This window comes from Hyperolius riggenbachi, chromosome 7, assembly GCF_040937935.1.
Source record: "Hyperolius riggenbachi isolate aHypRig1 chromosome 7, aHypRig1.pri, whole genome shotgun sequence".
Taxonomy (NCBI): domain Eukaryota; kingdom Metazoa; phylum Chordata; class Amphibia; order Anura; family Hyperoliidae; genus Hyperolius; species Hyperolius riggenbachi.
The window spans coordinates 111,453,086-111,475,468 of record NC_090652.1 but is presented as its reverse complement, the minus strand read 5'-3'; the positions used below and the strand labels follow the sequence as shown (position 1 = coordinate 111,475,468).

The following is a 22,383-nucleotide window of genomic DNA, read 5'->3' as shown; positions in this document are numbered from 1 at the left end:
ACAGTTGTACGCAGAGAGGGTATGTAGCAGCATTTTGTCTTTTAAGCGGATGTCTGGAGTATATTATACAATCAGTGGTTTCTCTTCTTATAGCAAATTACCTGCGGTGGCTTAGTTTCAAGGTGTTTTTTCAGTCTTACAAAACATGAACAACAAGGTCCGTCATGCATCATTGCCCATGCAGGTGGAGCATAGATGTTCGAAAAGAAAAACAATATAAAATAAAATACCTTGCATGAGAATAAATTATGAACTTGCATGTCTTTACCTCTCTAATCCCTCCTGGGGACACTGGTTTCCTACAATTGCCCATTACCCCGCCCAATTAACACCATGGTGTTTTCTTTGCTTGAGATAGAGAAAGACCATAGCATCTTTTTCGCATAGCCGGGGCTATGCCCCAGAAGCCAATGACCCCGAGGCTACAGGAGCGATTCGGGAAGTAAAGACACAGCAAGTAATTATAACTTGGACCTATTGAATGAATAATATACACTGGATTTCTACTTTAACCACTTGAGGACCCACCCTTTACCCCCCCTTAAGGACCAGCGCTGTTTTAGCTGATCTGTGCTGGGTGGGCTCTGCAGCCCCCAGCACAGATCAGCGTGCAGGCAGAGCGACCAGATCACCCCCCTTTTTTCCCCACTAGGGGGATGATGTGCTGGGGGGGTCTGATCGCTCCTGCCTGCCGGGTGTTGCGGGGGGGGGGCACCTCAAAGCCCCCCTCCGCGGCGAAATCCTCCCCCTCCCTCTCCTACCTGGCCCCCCCCTGGAGATCCGGGCTGCACAGGACGCTATCCGTCCTGTGCAGCCAGTGACAGGCTGTCTCCTGTCACATGGCGGCGATCCCCGGCCGCTGATTGGCCGGGGATCGCCGATCTGCCTTACGGCGCTGCTGCGCAGTAGCGCCGTACAAATGTAAACAAAGCGGATTATTTCCGCTTGTGTTTACAATTAGCCTGCGAGCCGCCATCGGCGGCCCGCAGGCTATTCACGGAGCCCCCCGCCGTGATTTGACAGGAAGCAGCCGCGCGCGCGAGCGGCTGCTTCCTGATTAATCAGCCTGCAGCTGGCGACGCAGTACTGCGTCGCTGGTCCTGCAGCTGCCACTTTGCCGACGCACGGTATAAGCGTGCGGTCGGCAAGTGGTTAAAGGCAGCCTGAAGTGAGAAGTATATGGAGGCTGCCATATTTATTTTCTTTTAAACAACATCAGTTACCTGAAAGCCCCTGCTGGTCTATTTGGCTGCAGTAGTGTCTGACTTACACACCAGAAACAAGCGTGCAGCTAGTGTTGCAAGCTTTGACAAAAATGTTAGAAACGCCTGCATATGTTTGTTCAGTGTCTAGGGCTAAATGTATTAGAGGTAGAGGATCATCAGGATAGCTAGGCAACTGGTATTGCTTAAAAGGTAATAAATATGGCACCCTCCGTATACCTTTCACTTCAGTTGTCCTTTAAGGAGGACTTTGGAGTAAGAGGGACAAAGCAGGTGGTTTTGTCAGGAGTAGCTGAGAACCCTGTGTACCTGGAGTCCAATGTCACCTATATGTTGTGCGTGGATTGCGTGCACATTATCTGCAGATACGTTTGGGAAATATCTTCCAGAAATTATTGGTGCCCCGTTGTCAGTACCAGGACATTATCAGCCGCATGGTGAGGAATAGAGGACCGGACGCTAAGTCAAAACAGGCCATGGAAGGTGAGCATTGTTTCGGGTCATCAGTTGGGTTAGGTGTAGATCAAGAGGGTTAGGGCTGTGGAGTGGGGGTGTTAAGGTTAAGTACACACACACACACACACACACACACACACACACACACACACACACACACACACACACACACACACACACACACACACACACACACACACACACACACACACACACACACACACACACACACACACACACACACACACACACACACACACACACACACACACACACACACACACACACACACACACACACACACACACACACACACACACACACACACACACACACACACACACTCTTTTATGCAGCACAATTATCAAAGAACTTTTGTTGTGAAGCAAGTTGAACAATCAAAGTTGCTTGCTATTGTTCAAACAACTGATAAGACTGATAAGCCGTCAATCCAACAGTATATACTGTATATTTTGGTATTTTATGCCCATCTTAGGTTTCCTTTAACAGCATGCGGCATCCCAACGCTGCAGTGAGAGTGAAGCATACTTTTCCTTGACTGTATATGACACAACATGTTGATAACGTGCGGCACCACTTCCCTGATCTGTTGCATTGCGTTCCTGCAGAGAACGCATTGCCCACTTTAACCACTTAAAGGAAACATCAGGCTAAAAAACGTAAAATCAGCTTTACTCACCTGGGGCTTTCTCCAGCCCCTTGCAGCCGACTGTCCCACAATGATCGCTCCGCCGCCGTCCCGGGCTCCCCACGTGCTGTTCAGGCTGACCTCGAGGTTGTCCATACTGCGCCTACGTGAAGCACCTCTGTAAATCATGGCCACGTTGTATGTGACTTACTGCGCAGGCTCAGTTCTACTCAAGGTCAGCCTGAACAGCGTGCGGGGAGCCCAGGACGGCGGTGGAGAGCAGAGCAATCATCGTGGGACAGTCGACTGCAAGGGGCTGGAGAAAGCCCCAGGTGAGTAAAGCTGAGTTTACGTTTTTAGCCTGATGTTACCTTTAACCTCCTTAGCGGTAACCCCGTGTGTGACACGGGGTAAGCCGCCGGAGGGTGCCGCTCAGGCCCTGCTGGGCCGATTTACTTAATTTTTTTTTTTTTGCTGGACGCAGCTAGCACTTTGCTAGCTGCGCCAGCACCCCGATCGCCGCCGCCGCGCGCCCGATCGCCGCTATCCGGTGCGGCGCGCGGCCCCCCCCCCAGACCCCGAGCGCTGCCTGGCCAATCAGTGCCAGGCAGCGCCGAGGGGTGGATCGGGTCTCCCAATGACGTCCCGACGTCGCTGACGTCAGTGACGTCATTCCGCCATGGCGACGGGGGAAGCCCTCCAGGAAATCCCGTTCTTTGAACGGGATTTCCTGATCGCCTATCGCCGGAGGCGATCGGCGGGGCTGGGGGGATGCCGCTGAGCAGCGGCTATCATGTAGCGAGCCCTCGGCTCGCTACATGATTTAAAAAAAAAATAATTTAAAAAAAAACTGCTGCGCTGCCCCCTGGCGGTATTTTTCATACCGCCAAGGGGGTTAAGGACCACAGGCCATACACCCCCCTAGGGACTAGGCAATTTTTTACAATTCAATGTTCTGCAGCTTTAAAAGCTTGCTGCAGAGCACACAAATTATTCACCTCCCCTCCCCCTTTTTTGCTCACCAACAGAACTTTCTGTTGGTGGGCTCTGATTGCTACTGTGATCATTAGTTGTACTAGTTAACTCTCCCTTCGCCCCCCCCCCCATTTGTTACCAGGCGGTGATCGGATGTTTTCTCCTCCTCATAGGCATTAGCCTGAGAGGGACTGCTAACTGTCCCCTGTACAGCGCTGCGCTGTACAAAAGTAAACAAACAAACAAACAAGTTTTTTTTTTTTCTTTAACCACTTGCCGACCGCCCACAGCCGATGGGCGACGGCAAAGTGGACGCCGAAAGGACCGCAATACGCCCAAGGGCGTTGCGTCCTTTCGGCATGCCGGGGGAGCGATTGCGTCATTGATGACGCGCGCTTCCCCCGGCAACTGGCTCCGCCCACCCGCGACGACAACCCGCCGGCCATTCGGAAGTGCCGGCGGGTTGTTAACCCCGCGATCGCCACTACAAAGTGTATAATACACTTTCTAATGTATACAAAGTGTATTATACAGGCTGCCTCCTGCCCTGGTGGTCCCAGTGTCCGAGGGACCACCAGGGCAGGCTGCAGCCACCCTAGTCTGCACCCAAACACACTGATCTGCCCCCCCTCCCGCCCCCTGATCGCCCACAACACCCCTCAGACCCCCCCTGCCCACCCCCCAGACCACTGTTTGCACTCAATCAACCCCCTAATAACCCATCAATCACTCCCTGTCACTATCTGTCAACGCTATTTTTTTTTTAATTCCCTAAACTGCCCCCTGGGGGCTCCTGATCACCCCCCCCCCCCCACCCCTCAGATTCTCCCCAGAACCCCGTGTACTGTATGCATCTATCCCCCCTGATCCCCTGTCAATCACCCGTCAATCACCCCCTGTCACTGCCACCCAACAATCAGCCCCTAACCTGCCCCTTGCGGGCAATCTGATCACCCACCCACACCATTAGATCGCCCGCAAACCCACCGTCAGATCACCTCCCAAGTGTATTGTTTACATCTGTTCTCTTCTCTAAACACCCACTAATTACCCATCAATCACCACCTGTCGCTGTTACCTATCAGATCAGACCCTAATCTGCCCCTTGCGGGCACCCAATCAACCACCCACACGCTCAGATTGCCCTCAGACCCCGCACCCCCCTTATCAATTCGCCAGTGCATTATTTACATCTGTTCTTCCCTGTAATAACCCACTGATCACCTGTCCATCACCCATCCATCACCCCCTGTCCCTGCCACCCATCAATCAGCCCCTAACCTGCCCCTTGCGGGTAATCTGATCACCCACCCACACCATCCGATCGCCTGCAGACCCGCCTTCAGATCACCTCCCAAGTGCATTGCATCTGTTCTCTTCTCTAAACACCCACTAATTACCCATCAATCACCCCCTGTCACCACCTGTCACTGCTACCCATCAGATTAGACCCCTATCTGCCCCTAGGTCATTTTTCACTAACTTGTGACAAAAAATAAAATCTTCTATGAACTCACCATACTCCTAACGGAATACCTTGGGGTGTCTTCTTTTTAAAATGGGGTCATTTGTGGGGTTCCTATACTGCCCTGGCATTTTAGGGGCCCTAAACCGTGAGGAGTAGTCTTGAAACCAAATGTCGCAAAATGACCTGTGAAATCCTAAAGGTACTCATTGGACTTTGGGCCCCTTAGCGCAGTTAGGGTGCATAAAAGTGCCACAAATGTGGTATCGCCATACTCAGGAGAAGTAGTATAAGGTGTTTTGGGGTGTATTTTTACACATACCCATGCTGGGTGGGAGAAATATCTCTGTAAATGGACAATTGTGTGTAAAAAAAAAAAAAAAAAAAAAAATTGTCATTTACAGAGATATTTCTCCCACCCAGCATGGGTATGTGTAAAAATACACCCCAAAACACATTATACTACTTCTCCTGAGTACGGCAATACCACATGTGTGGCACTTTTTTGCAGCCTAACTGCGCTAAGGGGCCCAAAGTCCAATGAGCACCTTTAGGCTTTATAGGGGTGCTTACAATTTAGCACCCCCCAAAATGCCAGGACAGTAAACACACCCCACAAATGACCCCATTTTGGAATGTAGACCCTTCAAGGTATTCAGAGAGGAGCACAGTGAGTCCGTGACAGATTTCATTTTTTTTTTTTTTTTTTTGTCGCAAGTTAGAAGTAATGGAAACTTTTTTTTTTTTTTTTTTTTTTTTTTTACTTTTTTTTTTTTGTTTGTCACAAAGTGTCATTTTCCGCTAACTTGTGACAAAAAATAAAATCTTCTATTAACTCACCATGCCTCTCAGTGAATACTTTGGGATGTCTTCTTTCCAAAATGGGGTCATTTGGGGGGTATTTATACTATCCTGGAATTTTAGCACCTCATGAAACATGACAAGTGGTCAGAAAAGTCAGAGATGCTTCAAAATGGGAAAATTCACTTTTGGCACCATAGTTTGTAAACGCTATAACTTTTACCCAATCCAATAAATCTACACTGAATGGTATTTTTTTTTTTTTTTTATCAAAGACATGTAGCAGAATAACTTTCGCGCTCAAATGTATAGAAATTTTACTTTTATTTGAAAAATGTCAGCACAGAAAGTAAAAAAAAAAGTCATTTTTTTTCACAAAATTCATGTCTTTTTTTTGATGAATATAATAAAAAACTAAAACTCGCAGCAGCAATCAAATGGCACCAAAAGAAAGCTGTATTAGTGACAAGAAAAGGAGTTAAAATTCATTTAGGTGGTAGGTTGTATAACCGAGCAATAAACCGTGAAAGCTGCAGTGGTCTGAATGGAGAAAAAGGCTCTGGTCCTTAAGGGGTAGAAAGACTGTGGTCCTCAAGTGGTTAAATATTAAACAGCCTGCAAGCTGGCTGATCACGGAGCTCTGCTCCGCACCAGAACTTGACGCCTTTCAACATTCGGCGGTCCTGTGGCTGCCACCTTCCCGACTCCTGACGGCATTAGGTGGTCGGGAAGGGGTTAAAGTACAACACAAATGCAGTAAAAACGCACAACTGCAGAACGGCGCACTTCTGTGTAGAATCAGTGTGCTGTATCTACTGTATATACTCGCAAGCAAGCCGACCCACATATAAGCCGACCCCCCAACTTTTTCCTGAAAAAAACAGGAAAAAATGATTGACCCTCATATAAGCCGGGGGTAGGAAATGCTGGCCGTGTGATTTCCCCCCCCCCCCAGTGTGTCCCAGTATAGTTAGTATAGTGGCCAGTATGGGTAGGTAGTGCCCAGTATAGCTAGTATAGTGCACAGTATAGGTAGTATAGTGCTCGGTATAGCTAGTATAGTGCTCAGTATAGCCAGTTTAGTGCCCTAGTATAGCTAGTATAGTGCTCGGTATAGCCAGTTTAGTGCCCAAGTATAGTGCCCTCGCCTCACCCAACTCCCCGCCCCGTGGCCGCCGCTGCTATTAGCTTACTGTGCGGCTTCCTCTATTCCCCTCTCCGTCTCCCGGCATGTAAATAGTTCACAGCAGCTCGCTCCACGGCGGCTGCTGTGTGATGACAGGAAGCTGAGGGCAGAGCGGTTTCCATAGTAACGGCGATACACATCGCCGTTACAGGAAGCCGCTCTCCCTCCAGCTTCCTGTCATCGCACAGCAGCCGCCGTGGAGCGAGCTGCTGTGAACTATTTACATGCCGGGAGACGGAGAGGGGAATAGAGGAAGCCGCACAGTAAGCTAATAATAGCAGCGGCGGGCGGGGGGTAGGCGGCCTTCCAAAACGAGACTCGCAAGCAAGCCGACCCCCCAACTTTTTGCCCACTTTTGGGGGGTCAAAAATTCGGCTTGCTTGCGAGTATATACGGTAAATCTTGTGTATTGCTGCAGCAGCAAATGTATGATCAGCACTTGGGGAACTGTGCTAATTTCAAAACTTTATTAATGGCATCTGATTGGCAAATGGAACGAATGCTGGGACAATGTATTTGTCTTACTTGTTTCTGTAGTTTGCCATCATATCTCTTATGGTATTCCTGTGCAACGGTTTGGAAAATCCTTCTAGCTGTGATTCTTTTCTGTAACACACATGCATGTTTTTAATTAGAACAATAAAATAATTATAATGTTTAATATATCATTTCATACCATACTTACGTTTGTTGTATCTTTGTCTTGTGGTGTTGCACAGATTTTCCACTTTGACTAGAAAATTAAATGATTTAGTTATTCAAGAAATGCAAGTAGCAGTAGAGTGTTTTACCATGTTAGCCATCACTAAAAGCAAGAAGTCTTGAATCAGGATGATGCCATTTACTGGCTAACTTAAAGCGGAATATAACCCTGCATTTCAACTTTGCTCTAAAATATTATTTACAGCATATTATATGCAAAAAGCATTTTTTTTTTACTAGACCAGCATTGGAAGGGTTAAACACAGAGGTTTAAAGGTCCGTGGAGAGAGATGCAGAAGTTCAGATAGATGCATTCTATTTAATTACATGTATCTATTGATAAATGTTACACACTCTTTGGTTGTCCTCCAAGCTCCTTCTCAGTCAGAGAGATGAGTCACATTCCACACTTAGATACATTTATGTAAACAAAATGCATCTATTTCAGCTTCGGATGCGTCTGCAGAAATCTCCAGGAACTTTAAAGCCCTGTGTAACCCTTCCAATGCTGGTCTAGTAAAAAAAAAATGCTGGTTGCATATAATATACTCTAAATAATGTTTTAGAGCAAAGTTGAAATGCAGGGTTATATTCCGCTTTAAGAGAAAAAAGGGAAGCTTTCGGCTAAGAAGTCTTCGTCCGACTCAATTCCTATATACTGACAATATGTTTCCTATATACTGACAAGATGTTAGTACGTGCAGCTTAGAATATACCTTGGACACTGAAAAGCAGTACAGAGACCTTTTTTTGCACATATAAACAAATGTCATGCAGCTGCCTTAATTACAACATCAGGAGGGTCTGAGGATGCTTGCTAATTTTATGACAAATAGATAAGACCCTTTGCTTACTTAAAGAGTAACTGTTAGCTACAAAATGCCCCCCCCCCCCCCCCCCCCAAAAAAAAACCACATGTGTAAGTAGATGAATACATGCTCTACTTATATAACAGATGTATTGTAGTGTCCAAGTTTTGATTTCTATATGTATATATTAGAAGGCTCCTGTTGCTGGCAGGGGCCATCTTGTGTCTGGCTAGATCCTTCCCCCTCTCCTCCACCTCCTCCCTGCACTTGGGGGGGGGGGGGGGGAATAAATGCAGCAGCCACCGACTCTCCTAATGATGGATCCAAGCACTGTCGTTCTGCACTACTGCCGGCAGTAGTGCAGAGAGTATAGAAACACACACAGACACACACACACACACTTTGGACTCTACCACATGTATGATCTTTTCTACATTGAAGCGGTACATACTCCTCCCTACCCTGCAGGTTAGCAAAGCAATATGTTGGAGGGATGAGGAGTGATGATGCGTGGTACATGAGGAAGTGGCAAGGCACAATGCTCTGGCAGTGAGATATTTGAGATCTTGCTAAAGACTGCTATGCTGGATCTTTAAAGTGTACCTAAAGCAGCGCAGGGGGACAGATGGGACGCAGAGGCATGTTCCCAGCTCCATGACATGCCTCTGTGTCCCCTATGCACCGCGCTCTGCCCCCACCCCGCACTGTGAACCGCTGAAATTGCCGACCTGCAGCTTGTCGGCCTCTCAAGGGGGAAGGGGTGTCCCTAGCAGGAGAGACACTCCTGCAAAATGCCCACTGGGGGCATTCCTAATGCCCCTTCTCAGGCACTAATCGGGGGCAGCACGGCCTCTCCCACATTGCTCCCCCACCTACCTGCACTCTGCGACGAGAGACACAGAGCAGATCTTGCAGCGTTGTGACCCCAGGGGTCACACAAACCGAATCTAGAAGATTGCTAGCCACAGGATTGGTGGATATTGTGGCTACCTGATCCAACCAGCCCCTACGGATCAGGTAGTGTGTACAGTACAAATGCTAGATTCATACTAGATAATCGCCCGCGGCAGTCTTTATTGGCCACCCCAGGTGTGTGCGTGCGTGCGTTTTTACGTGTGTTTACAGCCATTGTACTCTTCCATCTTATATTGAGCACTAGGGGCATTTTTGTGGCAAGTGCTCCAGTCATTGTGGAGGTGACTTGAGAGTTCCTGGGATGCAGTACATCACACTGCTTTATAAATCTAGCAGATGGTGGAGAATGTAAATAAGAGAATGACTTACCCTGTATACGTAGTAAGAAAACACTCCAGCACAATAAATAAAGAGCAAGGAACAAATGACAGCCAGAGCTATATTTCCTGGGGTAACCATCTTGTAACTTTCATCTGCAATACAAAACCGAGCATTAGACTAGGTTCACAGTGGGGCAGTGCATTGTATCAGGCAATACAATCGCTTTGCTAATGCAATGCAATTGTGATGTAATGGTACGTTCACATTGGCGTGTTAGTAGCGTGCTGCAGGGGGAGCCGATGGCATAACAATGTGAATGTAGTGCGGTACCACAACACGTGTGTAACAGGTGCAGTGAAACATTCTTTCTATGTACTGTGTGCTGCACTGCACATATAACGCACAATACGACTTTCCCATCCATTGCGTTGCAAACTTGCTTTTGCAAGAAATATAAATCCTCATTGTGAATGTAGCCTTACTGTTAATGTTTCGGAGAAATTATAAGGAGAAAGCCGGATACAATGCACAAAAGCAGATCTGAATTCAGAACTTCCTCTCTGCTCTAAAAGTTAACAGAATAACAACCTTTAAAAAATGTATTTGTTACAGCTGATACAAATCCGGCAATAAATCTGTAGTTACTTCAAAAAAAATGCGCTGCCTCACAGTCCACTAGTATCAGTCCACGAAAGGCAACCATGTGCTGCTTTTCTATCCAGGTCTTTCACTTCAGTGCACCTCAAAAAAATAAGAATATATGGAAAAAACTGGATTGCTTTTTTTCCCTCCGCAATAAATCTGTAGTGTGTGTTCTTCCAGCTATCATGGAAGCAGACATATTGTTAACATCATGTGTTTACAAATTAGCTCTCTGCTGTGGCAGTCAGCTGACACAGTCGAGGGATCAAATTACAATGTGCTTAATGACAGATGAGGGGGAATTAGACAGGCTAAACTCTCTAAATACACACACAGTGCATTTATTTCTGTTTTCCTTCTGTCCTGTGCAAGAGAACAGGGCCACTTTAATACATTTGCATTGCACCATCTTATGCATTGAAAAATTGGAGGCTGAACTAGGGCTCTCACTTTTTTTTTTTTTAAATGGCTGAGCCAAGATCTTTAACCCTAATGCCATAGAAATGTTGTATGAACTGCCCTATGGCCATTTCCATTCCTGGGTGGAGGCTATTCTGTACGAAAAGGGATCAAAGTTCTCTAAGCGGATAAACAGAATAAGTTAATCCTGCCCTAGAGGGGAACACCAGTTACTAAGGTAGCAGGAAAAAAGGGCGCCGGCGGCTAATGGACGATTTGGGCGCTGCCATAGACTCTAATGCATTTATCGATAATTCAGCTCCAAAAGCCCTATATATCTCATTTTCAACATTCGTTTTTGAAATATGTTATCGTTTTAGAAACTTGCAACGTTTTATAGTTTTGTCACATTATTTTGTTTGTATTTACAGATTTCATGTTTTACAAATGTAAGATCCGTAACATATTTGATGAATGTTTGTGCAGGGTGGGTGGTTAGTGTTAGGCACCACCGGGAGCGGGGGGTCTTATGCTAGGTACACACTATGAGATTTTCTGACAGATCGATTACTTCCAGCATGTCCGATCTGATTTCTGAGCATTTTCTGATCGATTTCCTATTGAAGCAAACGGAAAACGGTCGAAAATTTATCGGAAAGTTATCGGAAATCAGAACTGCGGGGTGGTATGCGGCAGGGGGACCGGGAGAGGAGCCAGGACCATGCTGGGGGACCTCCCGACCTACGGTGGGCTGCAGAAAGCCCCAGGTAAGTACCAATTTTGTTTATATTTAGAGCTTGGAGTCCCTTTAAAAACGTCTAGAATGAAAAATCCCATTTCTTAGATTCTGTTTATGCAGGAATTATAGGAAATTCAACAGTCTTCAACAACTTTCAAGCACCACAGTCTACTCTACATCATAGAAATGCTTTGCTTTTTCTGTGTACATCAGAAGGATTCACCTAACCTTTCTTAAAGCAGATCCGAGATGAAAAACTAACTATAACAAGTAACTTGTTTAGATAGTTTGCACAGCATATCTATCTGTAAACAGCTTCAACAGAATGATTATTTCTTCCTGTGATACAATGAGGGCAGCCATGTTCTGTTTGTTACAGGCTGCTATCAGGAGATGCTATCAGCTTGCCTCTGTGTAAATTCAGTCCCCTCTCCTCTCTGCCTCTGAAATCAATGGCTAGTAACACCTCCTCCTGCCCAGACTGAGCTCCTGTAAGCCCTTGCTACTGTCTGAAAATGCCAAGGCACTGTGAAAAGCTGTGGGCAAGGCTTGTTTAGTTTAAAAGGGAATTAGTTTAAAACAAAACAAAAACGTATTTGGCTTGAGGAATGCCCTATAAACTATATGAAGGGAACACAATTATGCAATGAGTAAAAGTTTATCTCAGATCCACTTTAAGTGAAGATTTTCTATCTCTAGAATTTAAACACCAACATAAATCTGAGGTTTTCACTTCTCTGATAAGAACTAATAAGTATTTTGGATGAAGTTGGTTGCTTCAGGATGGCCCAGAGGCTTCCCATATCATTGTAGAGCTCAGTGTTCCAGTGAATCAGAATCAGAATTTATTATCGCCAAGTACAACCGGTGGATCGTACCCGGAATTGGTTTTAGCACATACAGGGTCATTGGTGAAGAGACAAGAAATAGCATACAGTTAAGCATGGCACATACATAGGACAAGCATACATAGGACAAAAAAAACATTACAGCTTGTGCGTACAATTAAGCAGAGTGCAGCATCACATGCAGTCAAGCATGGGTCATACGTATAAAATATAAAAGCAAAAATAAAAAGCAAAACAGAGCATTACAGCATACACGTACATTTAACGTAAATACAAACACAGCAAAGCATACATTGATAGCAGGAACAGAAAAGAGTGGGACTGGAGGAGCAGCCTGAGAGCTGATATGAGCGCTGCCATTTTCGGCACTGGACGCTACACAGCGACACGCTCCCAACTAGACAGGTGCACCGATTTGTCCGCGAAAGTAGAGAGAAAGAAACTGAGAGAGCTGTGTAAAGTAAAAGAGTGTAAAGGAAAAGGCTTGGTGCTGGGCTGGTCAGGTCCAGAGTCCATTAGATGATGGTTGCAGGCAGAGGGGACCTGGTGGGGTGATCAGATATGGCCGCAAATTGAGGGCTGGATGTGGGGGTGATCTTCTTGGCAGTGGCCTCATCAAGGGAGGTCTGGCCTGCGGGAGAGCTCAGAGGAGAGGAGCTCCTCCACGTGGGTGGCTTACCAGGCTGGAGTCGGCGGAGACTGCCTCTGGAGTGACCAGCAGAGCCACTCTCGCACTGGGAATCTCCTCCACGTGGGTGGCCGAGCAGAGATATGTGGCAGTGCAGCGGGTGTTGGAGCAGCCAGCAGTGCCCGGAGGTCACCCCTGGGCCCGGGAGAGCGGACCAGCGTCGGTGGGGATGGGCAGAGGCCCCGCAGCAAGCAGCAAGGCAGACCCGGAGAACGTCCCAGCTCCCTCCATCCGCAGCAGCATCTCCCCCCGTCGCAGAGCGCACAGGCTCCGAATGGGGCAGGACAGGATCCGCGGTGGTGCCGCACAGTCTCCATCCCCTCAAAAGCGGGCGGCGTCTCTTGGTTCCCCCGGCAGCGGCGGTGTGGCCACCCACGTGGTGGACACATGAGTGTTGGTAGTGGGAGAAGAGCCGCAAACGTGCCCCGGCTGGCAGTGGAGCGAGGCGGCCTGTTCCCCGGCAGCAGCCAGCAGCGACAACTCAGAGCGGCTGCACTAGCGTCTGACCTCCGGCGATGGAGCGGCCCCATGTGCTGTCCATTGCATCGATGGTCCTGGCGATCCATGTTCCGGAGCGCAGCGTGCCCAAACTCCCCAGGATGAGGAGAGCAGGGGGGACATCTCTGACCTCCCGGCGCAGGTGAGCCACCAAGGGAAAGGGAGGAAAGAACCAGAAGAGCCGGAGCCCTGTGTGCCGAGGCGTCCTACTCAGGCGCCATCTTGTATGAGATAAAGTGCAGGGTCCTTCTGCATCTTCTGGACATGCTTTTGGCTGTAGACGAGCACATCTTGACTGGGCATTTGTACACTACTCATGCATGCCCAGTCCAGATGCAATTGTCCACAATTGGGAGCTTGGCTAGAAGAAACATATTCAACAAGTTTTTGTCAAATAAGTATAAAGCAACCATGCACTGGAACATTGTGTTGTAGGAGGGATCGGGAAGCCATCCAGAGGCTTCCTACTACTGAGCTAAGTATCCAACTTTTTAGTCCTTCCTTCCCATGTAGTTTATGGATATTAATCCCATCCCTCCCCCCCCCCCCCCCCCCCCCCTTGATACTTTCTTTTAGGGATCACATAACCCTACCCTCTGAGTAGATTGCCATGATACTCTGTCCCCTAGTGCGGGGAACATGGAACATGCTGATCCCTTGAGTACGAAAGAAGCGGAGATAGGTTGAGGATCATGCCCTGTCTTCATTCCTTTGAATAACTGCAAGGTGAAGCAGTAACCCATTTCCAGAAGCTAAAGGAGCCATAGATGAATTCTCCTGTGATATCCGTACTGGAATTTCAGGGGGCTTATGTAAGTTCAGGGGCCTCCTTGGTGCTAGGTATTCTGGTAAAGGGTGGAGATTGTGGAAGAAAAATAAATGAGGTTAAGAGCTGTTCCATGTCCAAAGAACAAGATACTTCGTTCCCTTTTTATAAATTTCTGTGCTAAAATGACAGCTGGAGTTTGCTTGCTAACCCAACAAACCCCCTTTTCTCAAGGCTATGTGTGATGGCTCTTTTTTTTTTTTTTTTTTCTGGAAGTCTGTAAGGGCCCGTTTCCACTAGAGCGAATCCGCATGCGTTGTCTGCATGCGGATTCGCATAACTAATACAAGTGGATGAGACTGTTTCCACTTGTCAGTTTTTTGGTGCGTTTTTCTGTGCAGGATATTTCTGCACGGTAGGGCCTGCAGAATTCGCCTGCGTGTGGAATGCAGGCGATTCGCAGGCAATGTATTTAATAGGGGAAAACGCACATGCGTTTTTTGCACTAAAACTAATGTACATTGAGCCAGGCAGTGACATGGTTAAAATCGCTGATAGCCTGCCTATGCGAAATCGCGGCAAAAATCGCATGCGGAATCGCATCCGCATGTTATTTTGTCAGCGGTGGAATCCCAGCGATTCGCACCGCACTAGTGGAAACGGGCCCTTATATTTTAACCAAAGTGTGCCCTCATTAAAAGCAGTTACCTCGTACCACAAGGGTGGTTCCACTTCCGGTCCTCTTTGATGTTGGTTCCTGACGGCTGTATGCTATGCCGCAAATGTATACTCCACTGTCCTGGATGTTTAGATTATCAATCTGCAGAAATGTAGGGCTAGACCCTTCTGTTTTGAAAACAAATTTGACCCTGTCAGGATTTAGTACTTCACGATCCTTGTCAAGGAATCGAAACCAGAAAATCTTTGGAGGCTCCGTGCAGTTTGAATGAAAGGAACATGAAATGTTAGTCGCTTTGGAGGACACTGCCACTTGCTGAGGTTCTTGTTCTACAGTCACCACACAGGCCTCGATACCTGATAATCAAAAGAAACATAATGCTGTTAAGTGTTCTTCATAGAAAACTTTTTGATGGTGATATAATTTCTGAACGATCTGTCTTTAGAGCACATATACGAGGCAAAGAAATCTATTTTTACTTACCTGGGGCTTCTTCCAGCACCTAGAAGTCACACGTGTCCCTCACCGCAGCTCCGTCCTTCTCCGGTTCCCGCTGGCAGCATCTGCATTATCAACAATGCCGTCTTCTGCGTGGGCGTGCGAACGTGCCCACTTCATCGGGGCAGTACACTCCTGGTGACATGGGCGCATGCACAGAAGTCTCTGACCCATCGGAGGTGGGTGATACTGAAGAGGCTGCCAGTGGGACACACGTGACTTCGAGGGGCTGGAAGAAGCCCCAAGTAAGCAAAAGTAGATGTATTTGCTTCATATGTCCTTTAACTCATATGCTGCTGGGGTGGGGCTGACTTTTATTTTGTGTATTTAGTAGCTAAACTTCCATATATATCTTGTTTATTTTTGATGTTACATGAGGGCAGCTTTGATTTTTATCATAGTAATATTTTTAGGGGCAAAACCGCTAAAATTGTTATTGCATAAGCTTGTATGTATTGTACATGCATCACAATCTAGGAATGCCAAACAGGAGTTTTCCTCCTTAAAACAGAAGGTATTTGCAATAATTCAGGATGGAGTGAGTTCTGAGCATCAATCCGAAACATATGTCTGTCTGTATGCATGCAGGGCCGGTTCTAGACTTTTTGCTGCCCGAGGCAAACTTATAAGGATGATCGCACAGCACCCGACAATTTACTCTGCTTCATTTAATGTTCTCACATGACGTGCTGCAGCTCAACACAATGGCACACTGGCTGGCTGTGAGTCTGTGACAAACAAAATGCTCACCCTCAGCCACTCCATTCCTCCACAGTCAGCACAGCAGTGCCACCACCTCCCTTCTGCTGTGCAAGTCAAATGAAACACTGCTGCTCTCTGGCCTCCCCCCTCCTCACTCACTGTCAGACTCCTCACACAGCAACAAGCTGCTTTTCCACAATGATGACCTCTTCACCTCGCTCTTCTCCTACTCCTACTGTTAATGTAAACTCAGTACAAACATGCTGCCCCTGTAATCTTTGCCACCTGATGCAAATGTTTTACCTTTCTTAAAGTGGATCCCAGACAAACTTTTAATTGTTACTTTCATATAGTTTATAGGGCATTCCTCAAGCCAAATTGTTTTGTTTTAATACTCTAATTCCCTATAAACTAAACAAGCCTCACCCACAGCTTTTTCACAGTGCCTTGGCACTGTAGCAAGGGCTTATGGGAGCTCAGACTGGGCAGGAAGAGGAAGAGGTTACTAGCCAGAGATTACAGAGGGGAGGAGGAGAGAGAACTGAATTTACACACAGGCAAGCTGATAGCATATCCAGCCCTCAGCCTGTGACAATGTGACAAACAGAACATGGCTGCCCTTGTACCACAGGAATAAATAATAATACGCTTGAAGCAGTTGGCAGCTAGACATGCTGTGTAAACTATCTAAACTTTAGATAAGTTATATAGACAAGTTACTTGTTATAGTTAGTTTTTCATCTCAGATCTGCTTTAATGAGAAAACCGGCCCTGTATATATGCCAAAAGGTACTGTATTTTTCGGACCATAAACCGGCACTTTTTCTCCCCCAAAAGTGGGGGGGGGGGGGAAGTACCTGCGTCTTATGGTCCGAATGTAACAAATGAGACCAGCACCAGGAGCCCACACATACCCAGCAGCTGACCCCTGCATCCACCGCAGCTTGCTCTTCCTCCATACATCAAATGATCCCTATCAGATGCCTGCTTGCCAATCCACCTGGGGACGCTGTCAATCACAGCCGCTGCAGTGGCCAGACACGCTAACTCCCGCCATCCACCGCATCATTTTACTGTTTTCGTTGGCCTCGATCTTCATATATTGCGATCCGTTGCCCCGGCCCGCCGTCTAATAATATGGGGACGCTGTCAATCATGGCTGCTGCACCAGCCAAACACACTGACCCCCGCCGTCCATCACACCAGCACTCGCCATTCTTTTTGTATGTTTCATTCAGTCTCCCGCTGGCCAATCAGGCGGGGGCCGATGGTCTTGAGGGCGGGACAAGGCTCTGCCATATTAGCCAATCACTGAACTCGCTGATCTCAGAGCGAGTGCAGTGATTGGCTAATATGGCAGAGCCTTGTCCCGCCCTCAAGACCATCGGCCCCCGCCTGATTGACCAGCGGGAGTCTGAATGGGAATATACAGGAAGAGCGGCGAGTGCTGGTGTGATGGACGGCAGGGATCAGTGTGCTTGGCCGGTGCAGAGGCCATGATTGACAGCGTCCCCACATTATTAGACGGCGGGCGGAGACATCTGATAGCAATATATGAAGATCGAGGCCAACAAAAACAGTAAAATGATGCGATGGACGGCGGGAGTTAGCGTGTCTGGCCACTGCAGCGGCTGTGATTGACAGCATCCCCAGGTGGATTGACCAGCAGGCATCTGTATGAAACATATGAAGGCAGAGGCTGGGCAGAAAAGTGATGCAGTGGACAGCAGGGGAAAGCGTGTCTGGCTGCTGCAGCGGCCATGATTGACAGCGCCATCACGTGATTGGCCGGCGGGCATCTGAAAGGGACATGTGGAAGAAGAGCAAGTGATGCGCTGGACGGTGACCTGGACAGAGAGAGGGGGACACAGGAGTAACAAAGAAAGGACATGGGGACACAGAATGGACATCGCTAGACATAGAAAGGACTGAGGAGGACACAGAGGGACAGAAAAGGTACAAGGGGGACCCAGACAGTACAAAGGAGACACAAAAATGTAGGGGAATTAGAGGAAAAGGTTCATAAGACGCCCCTGTGCCATGGATGCACCAGGATAAGTATGTAAATTTGTTTTTCCTGATTTTTGTCCTCTAAACCTTGGTGCGTCTTATGGTCCGGAGCGTCTTATGGTCCGAAAAATACGGTAGTTATTGAAGGGCGCTACTATTGTAACTACGTTGCTGTTGCTTCCCGCTGCCTATTCCTCACGGTCGGGGGTATCTCCTTAACCCCCACCAAATATTGAGCCAAACAGAAAAAACTTTGAGGATGGAGCTGGTGTACAGATTAATGAACTTCTTTATTAAAAATTAAAATCTAGGATATAAAATATACTGTGTGACCCAGGTAGAGTATAGTCCAATATGGACATTAGATCATCTTTCTATCTTCAGTTGTCACACGATATAAATTGTAGCATATAGAAATATTATCCAATTGTATCACACACAATCTTTCTAATGCGCTCAATGTATAGGATGTAGTCTCCTCTCGCTTAGGATATGGATGTGTAGGCTATACCTATCCTGGTCACATACACACAAACATCATACAGCACTCTCACAATGGAGCCACCCGATCCCTCAAAAACTAAAAAGGTTTTTTTTTTCCATAATTGCATAATTCATAAAGTGCTGAAGTTCAAATGGTTGTTCAGCAATAAACTTGCAGATAGCTTCCATATATTATAGCAAAAAACGTTCCTATAATCAGATCTCTATAGTTCCATACAAGTCACTGACGGAACTTGCAGCTGTTTACAGTCCTTCTATGCAGACCTCCATACAGTCACTCACGGATCTATCCGCTGTTGGAAATCCCTTTATGCAGGCTCTGGCCGGTAGCCTCGCAATTGAATCCCCTCTCTGGGCGCACTAGAGCCGTTTCCTCTACGGCGTCTGTCTTGTAGTTCCAGCAGTGTTACGGTGGCTTGATCCACCTCGGGTATATGGCTTTTGGGCAGGTGACTAGCTGGGAGTGACGTCGCTTCCCACGGCGTTCCTGCGTTCCACCTTGCATCTCAACACAGCTGCTTTTCTCCAGGCCTGTGCAGCAAAGCTGTGGATTGCGCACAGTGCTATAGTTGGTGGGAACAACGGTTAACATGCCAGGAACCCCTCTTGATCCGACATGTTTCGATAGCTGACGGCTATCTTCCTCAGGATCAAGTTTCCCACTAGCCCCCACTTCCTGCCTTATATACCCATCCAGTTTGTGGAGTGCCTCCCTTTTCTTAAAGGGGAACTGTTATTATTCCTTCCATAAAATGTTCTTATTCTTTTTACTCAAAGGTTACTCCCCTCAATTAGTTCATGAATATGAAAAAATATAAAAGTAAAAATAAATTACAAATAAATGAAAACTAAAATAAAAATAAATAAAAAATATAATGAAAATAAATATAATAAAGATGGAGATAGATAGATAGATAGATAGATAGATAGATAGATAGATAGATAGATAGAAAAATAAAGAATAACAAAACCAATGGAGAGTACCAAGTGGTAGGACTTTTCCATAACTTCACTAATCTTGTCATTCCAAAATCCATCAATTCCATTACTCCTCCGTCCTATATCAGCGTTCCTTATTCATCACCTTTACTTTCAGGGATACAGGTGGCCCCCTGTCAGGTGGCTCCCATACAACCTATCTCTCAGAAAACCAAACCTCTCCCATTCTTCATCTAAACCTTTTGGTGCCATGGAGTTTAAATTAAAAATCCATTGACTCTCTTTCCTGGACATTCTAGCTATGTAATCCCCACCCCTTGGATCTCTCCGAATAACCTCAAGTCCAAAATATGACGTTCTCTATCTTGCACCCATGATTACGTTTAAAATGCCTGGAGAGGGGATGTTCCTCCCAACCCTTAAGAATATTATTCAGGTGTTCACCTATTCGTCTGCGCAGTTCCCGCTTGGTACGTCCCACACATCTCTTGCCACATGGGCATATGAGGCTATACATAACACCCCTGGTATCACATGTTATCAGTTCATTTATTTTATATATTTTCCTTCATTCACCTACATAATCTTACTATAACCTTTCGTTCTTTGACAATTGTGACACTTCCCACATCTCACAAAACCTCCCCCTGTTCTTCTTCCGGGATGTCCAACCCCATTGGTGGCTGTCGCTATTTTCATCCCAATATTACTCACTTTCCTGTGTATAAAGGAGGGGTATTCTGGGATAATCTCCCTGAGTATTTTGTCTCCCATTAAGATATCCCAATGCTTCCTAATAATTGCTTTCACTCGTCCCACCTGATGATTATATCTCGGGTTTAAGCTCCGTCTACACGGAGCGATGTTACAGCAATGTTATTTATCAATCGAGCCGCTGATGCGGCTCGATTGATAAGATCCATCAGGTCGGATTTCGCCACTGCCGATTCACTGCTCGTTCCCCACGAGGGGAAAATGGCAGGGAATCGAGCGGAAAATAAGCGGGTACGAGCAGGGGATCGAATCCGACGCGCGGGGATGCGGAAGAGGCGATCCAGCGGCTAATCGAGTCGCCGGATCGCCTCGTGTAGATGGGGCTTTAGTCTCATTGAGAAATCTCCCACATCCCCCTTCTGTCTCTTCTCCAGTAAACTCTTTCTATCCATCTTCTCCACTTCCTGTTCTTATGACAACTGAAGATAGACAGATGATCTAATGTCCATATTGGACTATACTCTACCTGGGTCACACAGTATATATTTTCTATTTTATATCCTATATTTTAATTTTTAATAAAGAAGTTCATTAATCTGTACACCAGCGCCATCCTCTAAAAGTTTTTTTTTTCTGTTCGGCCCTGTATATGTTGGATTAGTTTGGCTCTGTAATATTAACAAGTTGACACCTCAGTCCATTCCAGCGGTCCTGGAGGTGTGCTTAGCTATCAGGGGCAACAAAGAGATAATTTGTATATTCAGCAGTGATGCATTGTGGGACACCTCAGAGCTCACTCCACTCTGAACAATCACGAATAAATTCTGTTCTAAGAAGACAAACTTCTGTTTTGCATAGCATTTTAGTAAGGAGGCTTTTTAATCTTTCAGCCACTAAAGGGGCCCATACACTGGCCGATTTCAGCGATCGATTCTATCAAATCGATTGACCGATTTGCATCCGATTTTGATCTATCTGACATGATGGAAAATCTAGGTCTATCTGCTGCTGGCAGTAGCAAGATGGCCCATAGAGTTGCATTGGATCTAATGGTCCAATAATGCATTTAGACAGATTTCCAATAGATTTCATTCTGAAATCTATTGGAAATCTGTTCCTAGTGTGTGGCACACATCAGATTCCTGTCAGATTAGACTTGACAGGCATCTGACCGAAATTTATCTGATGGTCAAATCTGCTGAAAATCTATAAGTGTATGGCCACCTTTACCCACTCCTAGGAGTTCAGGTTCACCATAAGCTTGCTGGGTAATCTGTAAATCTAAGAATGGAAAGCGATGGATTAGCTGTTACATAAGTGGCAGTGAAATGGCTAATGACATTAGAGTATAGAAATACATGCTTATCTGGGGGGAAACGTCCAAACCAAAAGCACTTTACTTTAAACAATGGCTCCTTTAGCTTCTGAAAAGGGGACACTGCTTCACACCTGTGACTTATGTTGCCCATCGGGGATCGGGCCCCAATGCTTCGTGCGACATTGATAGGCTGATCTGCACAGACTCAAAGTCAGCTGTAAAGCTATAGCTGTGCACTGTTGCTATGCAGGGGGCCGGAGGGATGACTAAGCGGCGCGTGCATGATGTCACACGGGGGAGTGGTGTTTACAGTGGAATCAGGTTTTTCAACACGTTTATCTCAAAATGTTACGCAGGGACACTATTTTGCTATTTTCTTTAGTTTTATCTATCGTAGCATTTTTATATCTGTGTTTTGACATTTACAACCTTAACAGAGCAGTCTCGGGAGTTTTTGCTGCATAAATGGTCATTCAGCAGAATGGTAAATAAAACTTGTTGAACAGCAGAATTCGGAATGATTAGCGGCAGTCCATCTTCTGTGCTCCATTCCAGGGTGATGCAAGGTGGAAAATTCCCTTTTCCAGCACGTTAACAAACTGGCTTTTTTTTTACGTGTGCAGTTCTGAGTAAAGGGAACTGAATCTGAGCTGTATAGAACAAAAGCAAATTTAAGCAGGCTTATTTACTACTGTACTTCTTTATGTGAACCTGTAGTAAGTCAATCCTTATGCAGCACATTTACTGTATTGCTGTACTTGTCTGTATGTTCTGATCCTCGTCAGTATAATGGCGTATTCTTCAGGCAGGGAACACACTTGACTTTCAGTTTTCCGCGCGCGTTTTTCTGCATACTTTTTCTGCACACCAAGTGTGTTTCCATGCAGGAAAACGTGTGCGTTTTTTCACAGCAGCTAATGTAATTGATAGAGAAAAC

The 22,383-nt window shown here is 46.4% G+C and overlaps 2 protein-coding genes across 2 annotated transcripts in view; one reads left to right on the top strand and one right to left on the bottom strand.

The window, feature by feature from the left end:
• METTL9 (methyltransferase 9, His-X-His N1(pi)-histidine) overlaps positions 1 to 22,383 on the top strand; it is a 65,939-nt gene that overhangs the window by 30,149 nt on the left and 13,407 nt on the right. The window lies entirely within an intron of this gene.
• IGSF6 (immunoglobulin superfamily member 6) overlaps positions 1 to 22,383 on the bottom strand; it is a 34,424-nt gene that overhangs the window by 2,534 nt on the left and 9,507 nt on the right. The window contains exons 2-5 of the mRNA XM_068246773.1: positions 14,791 to 15,117; positions 9,551 to 9,654; positions 7,441 to 7,488; positions 7,281 to 7,361 (exon numbers count right to left, since the gene is read on the bottom strand). Of these exons, the coding sequence (XP_068102874.1) occupies positions 7,281 to 7,361; positions 7,441 to 7,488; positions 9,551 to 9,654; positions 14,791 to 15,117 (560 nt within the window). The remainder of the gene's footprint in view (positions 1 to 7,280; positions 7,362 to 7,440; positions 7,489 to 9,550; positions 9,655 to 14,790; positions 15,118 to 22,383) is intronic.